The sequence below is a fragment of the Talaromyces rugulosus genome, chromosome I, assembly GCF_013368755.1.
Source record: "Talaromyces rugulosus chromosome I, complete sequence".
Classification (NCBI taxonomy): domain Eukaryota; kingdom Fungi; phylum Ascomycota; class Eurotiomycetes; order Eurotiales; family Trichocomaceae; genus Talaromyces; species Talaromyces rugulosus.
In genome coordinates this window covers 2,584,994-2,598,744 of record NC_049561.1, presented here as the reverse complement: position 1 = coordinate 2,598,744, position 13,751 = coordinate 2,584,994, and the positions used below count along the sequence as shown (strand labels likewise).

The 13,751-nt window shown below is 45.2% G+C and overlaps 6 protein-coding genes across 6 annotated transcripts; 3 read left to right on the top strand and 3 right to left on the bottom strand.

Moving 5' to 3' along the window:
* Positions 1–438: 438 nt before the first annotated feature.
* TRUGW13939_00879 (uncharacterized protein) lies at positions 439–1,770 on the bottom strand (the record flags this gene model as incomplete). Its single annotated transcript, XM_035484085.1, has 1 exon — positions 439–1,770. One exon carries the CDS (start codon positions 1,768–1,770, stop codon positions 439–441), a length of 1,332 nt encoding a protein of 443 aa, XP_035339978.1.
* An 864-nt stretch (positions 1,771–2,634) lies between these two features.
* On the top strand, positions 2,635–4,203 carry TRUGW13939_00878 (uncharacterized protein; the record flags this gene model as incomplete). The annotated part of the gene is made up of 9 exons (XM_035484084.1): positions 2,635–2,795; positions 2,860–2,986; positions 3,054–3,072; positions 3,126–3,277; positions 3,340–3,352; positions 3,419–3,665; positions 3,738–3,771; positions 3,829–4,046; positions 4,101–4,203. The coding sequence occupies 9 exons, from the start codon at positions 2,635–2,637 to the stop codon at positions 4,201–4,203; spliced, it is 1,074 nt and encodes a 357-aa protein (XP_035339977.1).
* A 243-nt stretch (positions 4,204–4,446) lies between these two features.
* Positions 4,447–5,469, bottom strand: TRUGW13939_00877 (uncharacterized protein; the record flags this gene model as incomplete). Its single annotated transcript, XM_035484083.1, has 1 exon — positions 4,447–5,469. The coding sequence occupies one exon, from the start codon at positions 5,467–5,469 to the stop codon at positions 4,447–4,449; it is 1,023 nt and encodes a 340-aa protein (XP_035339976.1).
* A 1,242-nt stretch (positions 5,470–6,711) lies between these two features.
* Positions 6,712–8,595, bottom strand: TRUGW13939_00876 (uncharacterized protein; the record flags this gene model as incomplete). Its single annotated transcript, XM_035484082.1, has 6 exons — positions 6,712–7,017; positions 7,073–7,393; positions 7,450–7,723; positions 7,771–8,031; positions 8,092–8,335; positions 8,394–8,595. 6 exons carry the CDS (start codon positions 8,593–8,595, stop codon positions 6,712–6,714), a joined length of 1,608 nt encoding a protein of 535 aa, XP_035339975.1.
* An 888-nt stretch (positions 8,596–9,483) lies between these two features.
* TRUGW13939_00875 (uncharacterized protein) lies at positions 9,484–10,956 on the top strand (the record flags this gene model as incomplete). The annotated part of the gene is made up of 5 exons (XM_035484081.1): positions 9,484–9,678; positions 9,852–9,959; positions 10,013–10,126; positions 10,183–10,436; positions 10,512–10,956. The coding sequence occupies 5 exons, from the start codon at positions 9,484–9,486 to the stop codon at positions 10,954–10,956; spliced, it is 1,116 nt and encodes a 371-aa protein (XP_035339974.1).
* A 1,460-nt stretch (positions 10,957–12,416) lies between these two features.
* On the top strand, positions 12,417–13,747 carry TRUGW13939_00874 (uncharacterized protein; the record flags this gene model as incomplete). The annotated part of the gene is made up of 6 exons (XM_035484080.1): positions 12,417–12,592; positions 12,638–12,750; positions 12,806–12,886; positions 12,941–13,369; positions 13,417–13,451; positions 13,505–13,747. The coding sequence occupies 6 exons, from the start codon at positions 12,417–12,419 to the stop codon at positions 13,745–13,747; spliced, it is 1,077 nt and encodes a 358-aa protein (XP_035339973.1).
* Between the last annotated feature and the right edge of the window lie 4 nt (positions 13,748–13,751).

Here is a 13,751-nt window from a genome sequence, read left to right as displayed (position 1 = left end):
ATTTTTTTTATGTGCGCAAGCGGTACTGCTTCAGGAAGCGTGCTCAGGTGACCTGATTCCGATCGTCTGCATTTCACACCACGGTGACGACTTGGTATCCACGGTACCAAAAAGGAACCCCTGGCTTAGGTTTCTTGGCAAATGAGTCATTCTTTGTTTCCCATATGGGGTCTTTTATTTTCAAAGAAAATAAACTTCGGTGTTGGCACTCGCCGTACTGATAACGAAATTACAAAATTAGACGGTGCGGCACATATACCCGTATGAAGACTAGGCACTTTTATACTCTCCGATGGGAATACCCTAGTCTGTCGCAGGATCCTACTATATACGGATCAATATCCCGGTTTAAACTTTGGCTCAAAAAGTCTAAAAAGGCCGAAAAAAGAAGCTGAAATATATGGATAGACTAATTGACTTTATGGGAAATTTCCTCATTTACCATACCTTTACTAGGTAGAACAACAGGCCCAATCCGGCAATGGGAGAAAGACAGCCAACGGCGAAGACAAGGAAAAGAAAAGACTCCACTGGTCTTGGGAAGAGTGGAGGCAAACGGTTATTATCTTCCTTGCCCACTTTCTGGCCAATGCGTGGGGTATACTTGAAGTCGAACTTGGTCCCACCCGCCAGCCCCGACTTGCTCTGGATGATACCTTGGTGTAGTGCTCGTTGAAAGAAATTCGTAAGAGATCGGTCAAGACCGGGGCTTATGCACTGCAAAAAGGCAAGCGCTCTGACAAACCAACAGAATCCTTTGAAACAGGCATAGGAGTACAGTCCAGGTTTTCCCAAACCGAGTTTATCGCAAAATTCATCGCCGTTTAGGACCCTGCAACCGGCCTCAATGAATTCGGCGGAGATATTGACAGGAGGCAAATCCTTCAGGCATTGGACAAAGTTGTGGCCCATGATGCGAGAAGTGGAGTTGATTTGCAAACTGAGTAGCATACTCTCCATAGTGGCTTTGCTTCGGGCTACATCAGCGAAGTACTCGTCGGGGGTGCCAATGACATAGGCGACATATCGAAATAGCGCGATATAGTCAGCTGTTTCCTGGTAAGTTGGATGAACGCCCATCTGAGGAAGCTGCAGCCACGAGTGGTTGCAGCAAAATGTAGAGATTGCATGAATACAATCAAAGTCGTTGATCGGTTTGCCAAACTTCTCGACGTCAAAATAACCAGGTTTCACCTTTTCTAGGTTGCTAATGCGCCCATGAACCATGGCATGTAGGAGCCGCACACGGACAGTCGTCACATGTCCCACGCCCCCTGGTTTAATCGCTTCCTCGGATTCCGTGACTTGGAGCAGAAACTGAAAAGTTTCTAAGAGGCGGCCCAGTAACTTGCGCGTTGAGAAACCTCCGGTTCGAATAAGAACTTCTGCCGTACCAGACGAGGCGGCATTCTCGCCCATAAACCCCTGAAGTGCAAATCCTATGAGATTAGCTAGGGCATAACGATAGAAAAATTTTTGGCCTCGTTTGATTTGGTCCCAGTCAACCCATTCGGGCACGGAATGTATTTGACCCCAGAATTTGGAGAGAGTCTCATCTTCAGTATGATGGCTTGCCAGGATGCCGTAGAGATCCATTCGGTGTGTACTCTGTCCAGAGTTTTCGGTCTCTGTTTTCCATATTTCCTGAAGTATTATCACGGTTTCGCTGCCTAGGGTATCGTGTTGCTGTCGCAGCTCTTGCATTCGTTCGCTGACGATATGAAGAGGGCCCAATTCGAAGCTATAGTTCCCAACTGTACGGGTATTCATGATGAGAACTGATAATCAGGATCTAAAACCTTCAAGTCAGTTTCAGGATGAAATGAAAGACCTCTACCATTGTACGTTTGTGTATTTTTCACCTTAGTGGATATGACAGAAATCGGTACCACGTCTGGGAAACTAACCAACATAAACCTTTGACGAGTTCCCTTAGCATGTATCGGAGGGGCCGATTACTAGCTGAAGCTAAACCTTGGAGAAATTTTGAGTTTTAGACTACTTGTGAATCGTGATGGAAGCAGAAACCCAATAGTGAGGTATAGCGTGAAAAGTCAAGTAATCATGCGCACGATTGTGCGGACCAAAATTGAGCCACGGCGTTCACTAATACAGGACATAACAATTCTATGACACTAGGTGCGCCCTATAGGGATTAAATTCCAGTCAATCAAAATCGAGAGTGGATCTAGCTGCATCAGAATGAGTCAGTATTACATTAGAAGCTAACGTTTTCTGGGTCCATTCAGCTCTTGGCATCTATGTGGATAGCTATTTGCAGTTGAATCACGTAGAGATGCAGTATTATAGTTGCATTTAATTGGCTATAGGCATAGATAGACGCCAAGGTCCTTGCATTCAAAGAGAGAATGCTGTCGTCATGTCTAGCGGTCAGTGAAATCAAAAGGGGGGGCGACCAAAATTCCTACATTCTGATATCTGATATGGGGCTGAGGATTATTATCTTTATCGAACCTGTATTTGGTTGGACGTCATATTTTTCGTCTTTTTTTTTAAAAAAAAAGCACTGGAGGACTACGGTACTCCGTATGTACATGGGAAATCTTCAAATACTGAATACAGCTTGAACAGTGACCCCTATCAAACAACCTTCAGTTCTTGGCTACTTTCATGATGGCTTCGTTCTCTTCTGACTCTATCGGATATCACGAGACCAACGATAAGGAAGTCACGGTCAAACTACCAGATCTGTTCCACTCCTTTCTCAAAGATCCTCCAGTCTTAAATCCTCACTACGAGGAGATAGGAAAAGAATCCGAGAAATGGCTCTCCAGGTTGTTATTCAATATTCATTCTATCCATACTCATAATGAACTTAGTCAGCTGATCCGGCTTCAGATTTTGTTCCTTGGCCCCTGCTATGCAGAAAAAGATCAAGAAATGTGACTTTTCTTATTTCGTTGCAATCGCCGCGCCATACGCCCCAGCTACGAAGTTTCGTATCATGTGTGATTGGGGTAACTGGGTATGAAAGAAAACCCCTATAGAAATTCTACTGAAAATATCATTTTCACTAACTGTATAGGATATAGGTGTTTCCTTTTGATGACAGTACAGTACATTACGAACAAATTACCATTTCAGCTTGTTAATAATTATCATAGTGTTTGACGACGGTAACCTTCGCAATGAACCTGAGAAGTCTAAGCACATTATGGCTAGCTTTTTGCAGCCATTCAATGGAGACCAGCCCCGAGACGATGAGAGGATGCGCATTGTGGAAGCCCATGATGATTTGGCAAAGCGAATGTTCTTTGTGAGTTTCTCATTTCCTTCTACTCACAGTCATTGGTCTAATTAAAACGTTATATTACATAGGCATGCTTACCAGGTATGTCTACATACTCATTTCCTAATTAAATTTACAATTTAAACATGCGAGCTTACACTTTTCAAGGTGTAAAACGTCGCTACATTCATACAATGCAACTGTATGTCCTTGGCGTGTTGGCACACGTCTGCGATCATGGAGCGATTGAAAATACTTCATTTGAGAAAATGATGGAACTACGTCGAGACTCTATTGGTGCAGCTCCTCTGTATCACCTCATCGAGTATGCTCATGATCTTGAGATCCCGGATGAGGTTTTTGAATATCCAGTCATTGAGGAACTTGGGAACTTAGGTGCGGATATTGTCTTTATGTAAGCTTTTCTCATCTTTTTTCTCACCTTGAAATGATTTTTTTGTCCCCTTGATAACTAACAAACACTTAGTACCAACGATATTGTTTCCTATCGAAAGGAAGAGGTTGGTTCTCAAAATCGAAACTATACTCCAAAGCATATCACATCTAACTTCAAACAGACGGAGGGAATTCCAGATAATATAGTTGCAACTTGCCGTCTCGACGGTATGTCAGCCCAACAAGCGTTTGATACTGTTGGAACACTTCTTGAAGAGCAATTCAAAAGATGGGATATTGCCGAAGCGAGCGTTCCTATCTGGGGCGAGCCTGTTAACAGCCATGTCAAAAAGTACATTGACGGAATCAAGGCCGTTGTCAGGGCCAACTTATACTGGAGGTAGGAAAACCCGAATGTATCCCTGGCTTTTTATTTTTCTAACAAAATTTTTAGCTTCAGGACGGATAGGTACATGGGCCAGGACCCAGAAGAAGTCCGGCGGACCGGACTGATCACTGTCCTAGAACACCCACCATATCTAAACAAAAAAACATGATATATGGCGCCATAACCATGTAAATTAAGCTACGGTCTTTTTTTTGAGGTTAATGAGAAGTAAAAGGTTGGGATTCTTTAAAGCTTGAGTTCGTTGTTGCCTTTGTGTATAAATTACTATCTGGTCTATACGATCTCGAGATACCGGGGAAGATATTGATTGTTTAGAAAGGGGGTGGGCCCAGAAGATGTAATTAAAACACCTAAACCAGTAGCGTGGCAGGATCTGACTTGAGTGCTAGTCCTACAAACGAAGATCACCCGTCAGCTGAAACACAGCCTTGATCCCTAGATGGTCTGTAACCCAAGCCTTTTCAAACCCTAGCGCTATCAACTTCTCTCTCTGCTCCTTTTCATGTTCTGCAACCTCGACATCAGCGCCGAATCTGTCGAAACTCAGCAGCTTTATTCCAGGGCCGCGGTAGTACGCTTTGTCCATGCGTGAGCAGCCAAAGAGCTGTCGTAGTTCGGATAGTGCCTGCTGTCCCCAGGTATATCCATCGTCGCTATTCTCGACTCCGCCGAGCTCGAGATATGCGTCTTTAAGGCCGTTGTCAGAGTGGAGAGAAAGATCAAACGGCTGAATAGCGTTAAAGTCGCCCGTGACTATCGCACCCACGGCATCGCCCGCATGCATCTGCGATGCAATGATCTGCATCTGGGCCGGACGCAGTGGCGGCTCACGAGCAAGCGACTCGAGGTGCGTGTTGCACACGCGTAGCTTCTTGCCAGACACGGTGACGTCAACAAATAGTGCATCCCGCTCCATCTGCGTCTTGGAGTAGTGAACCCTGAAGCACGAGGATATGTCTAGCCTGCGATCGACCAGTGTAGTTGTGCCGTAGACGCCAGACTCCCAGGTCGAGCTGTCGAGGTCGGTCATGTAGAAGCTGTCTCGGACCCACTGCTTCTGGCTGATAGCAACAAGGTCTGATGGGACACATTCCTGCAGGTTGACCACGACAGCAGTGGTTGAGCCTTGCTGCAGTTCACTCGTGAGCTTCTCGTGCAGGTGAGCCAGTGCCGCGTCCATCCTCGTGTCGGGGAAGGGCAACATAAAGTCAATATTCCAGCTGTACACAGCCAGCGTAGAGATGCCCGCCTGTGTCCCGCTGCTGGTAGATTTTGTAGGCTGCCATTCGTTCTTGTCGTTGCTCCAGGAATAGCAGGCCTGAGACCATGGCTCGTCGTGTTTCCATGGAATCGAGCTTGGTTGTTTCTTTAGAGCTATGGTCTTCTGGATGGCCTCTTGAACCAGCTTGTCCATGGTCGGTGATTGTTTTGATGCAGGCTGTTGAGAAGGATGAAAGTTCAGAAATAGGGGGCGGGAGACGTGAAAAAGAGACTCGTTCACTGTGTGACCAGAGATGAAGTCTGGTGACTGTTGTTCTCCAATCGGTGGGTATAGCGGGCAGGAGCCCCACTACTCCGCTGTTATGTGGGCCCGCCAGGCACCTCCTCTTCTGTCTATCTTCTCTCCATTCTTGATCTTTTGTCAAAGGTCTCTGTTTATTTCCTATATATATATATATATACATATACATATATCCACAAAGTCTCAATTTGCTACCTAGAACCGTCACAATGCGTTTTGGAAGCAAGGGGTCACTTGAATAGGCAACCCACAAGGCAAGTGGGAAAGGTAACAGTATACTAATTTCCATATCTTTACATGTAAAATTACATGTTTAAAAAAGCATCTTACTAAACTCTCTTATATGATTCTGTTAGTGCGCATGTGTCATTACCATCGGTTTAGAGTTAGGTCTATGACACAACGGAAAGGTCACCGTCCGCATTTCTCCGATTATACTTTCTACACCTCAGTGGCATTGACATGTGAATAGATCCATCGCGGTTGAATGGGACGGCATTGCTACAGCCTCATGCACCTATCATTAGGACGGCTACAAAAGCCCTAGTTGATAGGAACATTCCTATTATAGAGTACGGCTTGCAGATAGAGTGATGATATGGATATCCTGCTTGCTAAGAGACGAAATTTAATATTCGGTCATTTAACTTTTATGGTCTGACCCTAACCCTCGAATAAACATGTTGTCTTTGATACGCCATCTTCTCGATTGCCCCATCAGTGTATTAGCGTCATTTCGAGCAGAGTATGATCTTGTAGGTTTCATTTCTTTCTACGTTCTGCGTGAGACACTCCTGAACACGAAAAACAACAAAGAGGGTGAGAGTGAGAAGGACTTAGAAAAGGATAGAAGAAAATGTTGGCTTTTTAAAAACATGGAATTAAAGCGCTACCGACATCTGGAGAGATTTAGCTATTGCTGATATATTGCTCCCGACTATCGGTCTATCCCCTGGTTATCTCATTGCTAATGAGGCAAAATCGGGCTCCATCTCCATCGTCACTTCAAGCAGAGTATAGTATATATATTTTTTTTTTGACAACGTGTGAATTTCGGGAAGCAAGCACGCCTTTTTCGCTGTTTCTAGGGGTAACCCGCAAAACAAATATGAGTGTTGGCTAATTTCGGATTCATCAACGCTGAACACCCAACACCTTGGCAATATTCTCGTGTCTGGGCTTAAAGTAAATGTGAAACGGCACCGGCGATCGCCCAGACAGCCCATCGTACTCCTTCAGATCTATCGGCTGCCCCGGCACAGCTTCCATGTTAAAGGCCCAGAGCATTCGGGATATGGACAGCCAAATCTCGCGCTCCGCCAGGCCGATTGCAGGGCAAATACGTCGCCCGGCACCGAACATCCAGTGGTCCCGCTGGTTGGCGTCGGGCAGGTTGGAGCTCTGCACTGATGAGAAATTATCGTGGATATACCGGTCAGGCTAGGGCAAGGTAAGACAGGAGCGTAAGTAGGAACCGGTGTACGAAGAAACATACATTAAAAATGTGGGGTTCAGGATACCGCTTCTCATCATGGTGCATAGTCCACGTATTCAGGACTAAGACGGTATCTTTCGGAATGAAATGTCCATTATATGTAAAGTCCTCCGAAGCAACATGCGGAGTTCCTAACCAAAAAGGGTTGTGGCATCGTTCGACTTCTTTAATGACAGCACGACAAAAAGGCAGATTCTGCTCGTCCGCGATATCAGGCAAGCGGTCTCTGCCCACGACGCGGTCTAGCTCTTCCTGGGCGCGGCGCTGGACTTCGGGGTATGACGGGATAAGTGCTGAGAACCATTGCATGATGGACGCGCTCTATCAAGTGTCAGCACCAGCAATACATCGTCGTATAGAATGCAGGGCTGTCTTACGGTTTCTACGCCGCCAATCATGAAAGCTGATGCCAACATCGCCATGTCTACATCATCCAGATTCTCGTCCTGACAAACCGTGAGCATTGTTTTGACCAGGCAGTCCGGAACGTCTTTTCCAAGGCTCATGCGCTGACGGATCTCGTTGATCATACCCCCGTAGGTACTCATGAGATCTTGGTGTAGCTGTCGACCACGTGAGTGCATTGTGGATGGCAAGCGCTGCAGCAAAGGTACGTAATCAACGATATTTGACACGGGCCCTGTGGTATTCCTAGACAATATCAGCTGGGCGGATACTATTAACGTCCACACTCTTACATGAACTCCCGGCTTAACCGCAGTGACGTCTGTACAAGCGGGTCTTGCACCGAGTCCGTTCTAATTCCAAAGACAATGGTCAACATGTTATTTAGAGAGCAGCGACCAGCAAATGGCTGTGGATTGACTAGCTCAGTGCCGCCTTGACTTGCTTTCAAAAGATACTGGACCATGTCAGTGGCCTCCATGTCCAAGACGTGTGTGTACTGGTCAACGGCCTTTTGATGCAACCAAGTAGTTGCAATACGACGATGGTCCCTCCTGTATTAAAAAGGAGTGCCCCATTAGACTATTCTCGAAGAATTATGGGTCCGAACTAACCAGGTATCATTGTACGGAGTCGCAGTTATCCCACGACCAGCAAACACAGTCTGGCTCTTCATAAACAAGTCTTTCCGTGAGGAGAAAACAGCGCCATTGGTGACCAGCAGGTCCTTGGCAATATCCGGGCTAGAAATGACCACGAATAGCTGATTGCCGATCCAGCAAGAGTACAAAGTACCGAATTTTTTGGCCCATTTGTCGAGTGTGAGCTCCGGGTAGTGAGTTAGAAAGGGGAAACATCCTTGCAGTCAATACGGTCAACTGACATGACCAGTATTCAGAGATCACTATACACTTACCTAGGATAGGAAGTCCCACTGGGCCTTGAGGAATGGTATTTCCGAATCTGTCACACAAGCGATTCTGGAATAAGGGATTGAAAAATCGCAAAAAGATGATCGACGTAATAGGAATGGCTAATATCGTAATCCATGGGACCTTTGAACCAAGCCCACCACCATCCAGTGGTAGGCTCGGCATGGTGCTATTTAGGTTAAACATTTTCCTGTCAGTAAATAGATTGTGCTAATAATCGTTTTACTTTTCTTGCGAAATTTTCTAAATGATACGGGCGACATCTCCATTTATACCTAAGCCGAAGCTACTTTTGTCCGAAGATATCAATCAAGCTGTATCCCTAACCACAACAGCAAGGCAGTATCTGCTAGAAGCCGAACATCTCCCAAATCACCTATATTGAGCATTGTTAGCAAATTTCGTTTTCCGAACGAACCTCAAAACCGACGATCTCGGCATGTAAGTACAAGTGACATTCAAAACATTTAAAACGCAGTTAAACAACAAATGCCTTTTACAGAAAGACGTCCGAGCTGAATACAATTTGTGGTTTTACTAAAATCGGAGTCCATGCAGAATGAATCATCGACTCCTAAAGGGGACAGAAAACGTTTCCAGCGGCCAATGATCAACTCTTATCAGATATGCAAAGCGCCCCGTGGTGTAACCATCGTTCCTCGCCATGGCCCCAATGATTCGCCATGTCGGCGATCACGGCCTTTATTCCTTGCGGTGATCGTCTCACAGACTCAGCCATATCCCTTTTTTCTTTTTCTTTTTCTATATGCTTAAGCTCCGTTCGCCGAGCTACATGCATACCTCTGAGCAGGTGATTCGTCCCTTGATTCGTGCTACCGCGTACTTGTGGCGGATTGTGCTCAAGAATCGTACGAGCTTGACAGTAAACTCCTTATCCCCTTTTTGAAGCAAGTACTGTACCCTTACTTGGCATTAATAGTGATATTCGTGATACTCGCGATACTTTCCATACCCGCCGTGAAGTGATACAAGCTCGCCATCTTCAGTCTATTAAACGACGGCGGATTCTCGCGCAGTCTGTCTGTCCAAGGGTTCGATTTCGTAACGTCCAGCATGTCGCTCAATACTTTCCAACAACTCTCGCCTGATGAGCGCCAGACTGCCCTCGATGCGCCGGCCCTCAAGCCGCCTGCAGGAATGCAGGCGGATTTCGACAATCCTCCAAATAGGAACATTATCCCACATGTTGTCATTCCTATTTGTCTAATTCTTGTTATATCGACGATGCTTCTTCGGGCTTATGCGAGAGTATTCCTTCTAAAGAGGATAAACGTGGATGATGGTGGGAACCCAAGCTGTTCGCTTTTTTTGTTGCTTTCTAACTCGTCGCAACAGCTCTCAGCGTGCTGGGTTTTGTAAACCCACCTTTTTTTAAAAAAAAACTGTCAATGAAAATAGAAATACCTTGCTAACTATCGTAGGGAACTTACGTTGCATACATATACTGTGTCTACGACGCTGTTCGCATTGTCGGCTTCTTCGTACACCAATGGGATACGACCGTGGGGACCGTATCGCGAGTTGAGCATGTATACTCTTCATAGTCTAGAAGCCTGCAAGTTAGTCTATTAACGTGAAATAGGTCCTCCAACTAGGCGCGACCTTCTACACAATCACGCTAGTCCTGGTAAAAGCCGCAATCCTACTACAGTGGATGCGAATATTCGCTCCAGAAGGCACCCGTGGAGCATTTTACGTAGGTATATTTGACTCCGATCCGCAAGCCACGTTCCTAAGCTCGATTATGTTTAGTGGATATGCCAAGTTCTATTATGGACCAACGTCTTATTTTATCTCTCCGTTGCCGTTGCAGGCAATCTGATTTGCGTGCCGTTTGAGAGAATATGGGACAAGACGGTACCTGGTGTTTGTTACAACGGGCGACCTCTCAATATGACGCTCGGTTCTTTTAATCTTGTGTCTGATATTTTTATTCTCATACTTCCGCAGAGGATTATATGGCGGTTGAACATGTCACGAGAGAAGAAGATTGGTATTGCGCTGATGTTTGCTGTTGGGCTGATGCAAGTAGCTGTCTTTTTCACTTCTATCTTCTCGCCTGCTAAGCTAACATAAAACAGAGCATGCGCCGCTGCTGCATTTCGCATAGGAGTCACGGTTACGTACCTAAAGGATACAGACTGGCTGTACAGAGTCAGCAGTTTATCCATGGGTTGTATTGCAGAAATGACCTGCATCCTCCTCGTCTATAACATGCCCGGAGTCCCTAGAGCCGTTAGAGACTCACCCATGCTATCCAGAATCTTCGTTTCCCTTCGCTCGTCGCTTACCTCAGATAAGGACAAATCAATTGACGGGTTTCGGCACCCTGAAGCACTGCAGAAGAGGCAACAGCAGCAGATGCAGATGCGGACTTTAAGTTCTACGGAGGCTCTTGAGAGTAGTTTAACAAATACCAGTCAGGATTGGATTTTTCGGACGAATCGGGTTACGACAATAGAGCAGGATAATGAAAGCACGAAAATTTCAGAGTCATCACCGCCGGTTACAACTCACCGAGACTAATTCTATGGTGGTTTTTATGCCCCGGTTGAGTGATTTTGTCTTGAGAATCGGTTTAGGTTGCATTATTTACAGATTTCTGTCCCTATTCAGTAGATCGATGATATTTTCTAAAAACTTGGTTTTGGGTACAATTTGAACCCTGTTAGCGAGTTGACACGAAAAATATACAATTTAATGGTCATCACAATCTACAGGACTTTCTATTCTGTCTATTTTCTATTATCGTCTATTCTATCCCAAAAAGCCAGCCAATTCGAAAGAAAATAAAATAAAAACACCGAAATTCTCTCCAGAAATTAGAAAATTTCCATCTTTCAATCCAGCCGTAAACATTGAGAAAAGGCCATAAATCATTTCTTCTCTAAACTCTAAACTTCCATCCAGGACGGCCTCTTCTCATCAAAAGCTTGTTGACCAGGGGTGCGTGTGTTCTGGATAGAACCGAACAACGAGGCTTTCAAGAACCATTTATCCGATGCGATCGACACAGCACTGAATACTGGGCTACCGCATGTTCCGCAAAATTTCCCCTGCATGGAATGTTACTATACGCCTAGGTCTTATTTTCAATATTATATATGTATATATTGGGTGGGAAAAGGGTTACCAAGATTGTCTATCCACTCGAAGTGTTTTTGCCATAATACACACGCAACGATTCAGTAGGATCGTGAATTGTTACTTGTGACTCGGAGACGGTGAAGTTTGTTGACCTGACTGTATTGTCAATATTTCTAGCAACTTCTGACATCGATTGACAACATTGAATTGATGTAGAGTACGTACTTCCTCCAGAACACCGACGACAATTATCACTACGATTTGCACCTGTAGTCAGTGTACTTAAAATAAAGAGAAAAAGAAATATTGAGAATAATACCAGTAACTTAAAGGTAGACCGGGCGTAAGACCAGAAGAGAACCGCTTCCGGATGGAGCCGCAGTTACATCTTCCTTCTGCCTCGTTGTCTTCTTTCTTATGCGTATTATCCATCACTTTATTGATTTGGAATACGACTTTAATTTTAACATTAAATACGTAAGGCAAAATAGGGAGAGAAAGATTCGAAAACTCACCAAAAAAATGCACGGAGAGATTAGTTGACGTGGCAGCGATTTAGTAATCATCATGATATCAAAAACATTCAGTCCCATAGTTGACTTTAAACTTTGTGAACAAATAGCGATGAGAGACCACTAACAATTTCGGCGTTAGCAATTATTGTCCGAATTTGAGTGACAATCATCCTCAAGCTGTCTCGGTCACGTTGAAAAAATTACCCGATTAGGTATAGATGCCTCTTCAACGCCAAATACGGAAGCCCGATACTCCTTATAGAAGTCCGCTTCTCCTTTAGGATATATTAGGACAATTTATACATCTATGCATGTATATAAATTGTCTACTCACTCTGTTCTGTTCTAAATCACACATTCAAACACAGTCTTAAAAAATCGAAAATGGCTCTCCCCACCACTTACACCCGCGCTGTATTCACCTCTCCCGGTAGCCCCCTTGCCCTCGAAACAGTCCCTCTCAGCTTGCCCGCCAAAAACGAAATCCTTGTCAAAGTCCAAGCATGTGGAGTCTGCTTCTCTGATCAGATGGCCCAGCACAATATTATGGGTGGTGGATTGTAAGCCAAGTTCTTGTCCACGTAAAAACGAAGTTAACAATTTAGTCCGATCGTGCCCGGTCATGAGATAATTGGTCATGTTGCTGCTGTTGGTGATGGTGTCGAAGGATGGAATGTTGGAGATAGAATTGGGGGTGCATGGCATGGAGGGCATGATGGTATGTACGTTTTATACTGCCTATTATCTCACTAACATATCTTTTACTACGTCAGGAACGTGCCACGCCTGCAAACAGGGGCTGTTCCAAATGTGCGACAACCGAACAGTCAATGGCGAGACTAAAGATGGCGGTTGTACGTAACAAGTTGCCTTTTAGCTCTATATAAACCATCTTCTAACTCGAGTAGACGCTGAATACTGCAAAATCCGCCAAGAAGCCGCCGTCAAAGTACCCTCTCACATCGACGCTGCCAAATACGCACCCATTCTGTGCGCGGGAACCAGCGTCTTCAACGCAATGCGAAGAATGAATGTACCTGTTGGGTCTACAGTTGCAATCCAGGGCCTCGGCGGACTCGGTCATTTGGCTATTCAATATGCAAACAAGTTCGGATATCGAGTAGTGGCGCTGTCTCGGGACGACAAGAAGGAATCGCTAGCGAGAGGACTTGGAGCACACGAGTATATTGATGGAAGCAAATGGGATGGCGACTATGGTGCCGCGTTGCAAAAGCTTGGAGGGGTGAGCCTGATCGTTACAACGGCGCCTGATTCTGGGGTGATGGATACTTTGCTAAGGGGGTTGGGGTTATTGGGGAAGTTATTGATTCTATCTGGTAAGTTTTAGCCAAGGTAATGACTGGCCTGAGTCTAATTTTCACAGTTCCGGGTGACATTGTCGTCAACACTGCGACGATGGTGAGTATATCTGCTTATAGTTTTTCAAATGGCATATCTAATGGTACTTACAGCTCACATACGGTCTTTCTATCCACCACTGGCCGGCGGGTCACGCGCTGGACGTCGAAGAGGCAATCCAGTTTACGGAAATTGAAGAAATCAACTGCATTGTTGAGAAATTCCCACTCCAGAAAGTCAACGATGCATTCTGTGGGTCTCCTTTATCCCAATTCAAGCTCACTGCTGATTTCTATTATGTAGCTGCCATGGCCAATGGAACGGTGCGGTTTCGATCAGTTATCACAATGGAATAGGCTT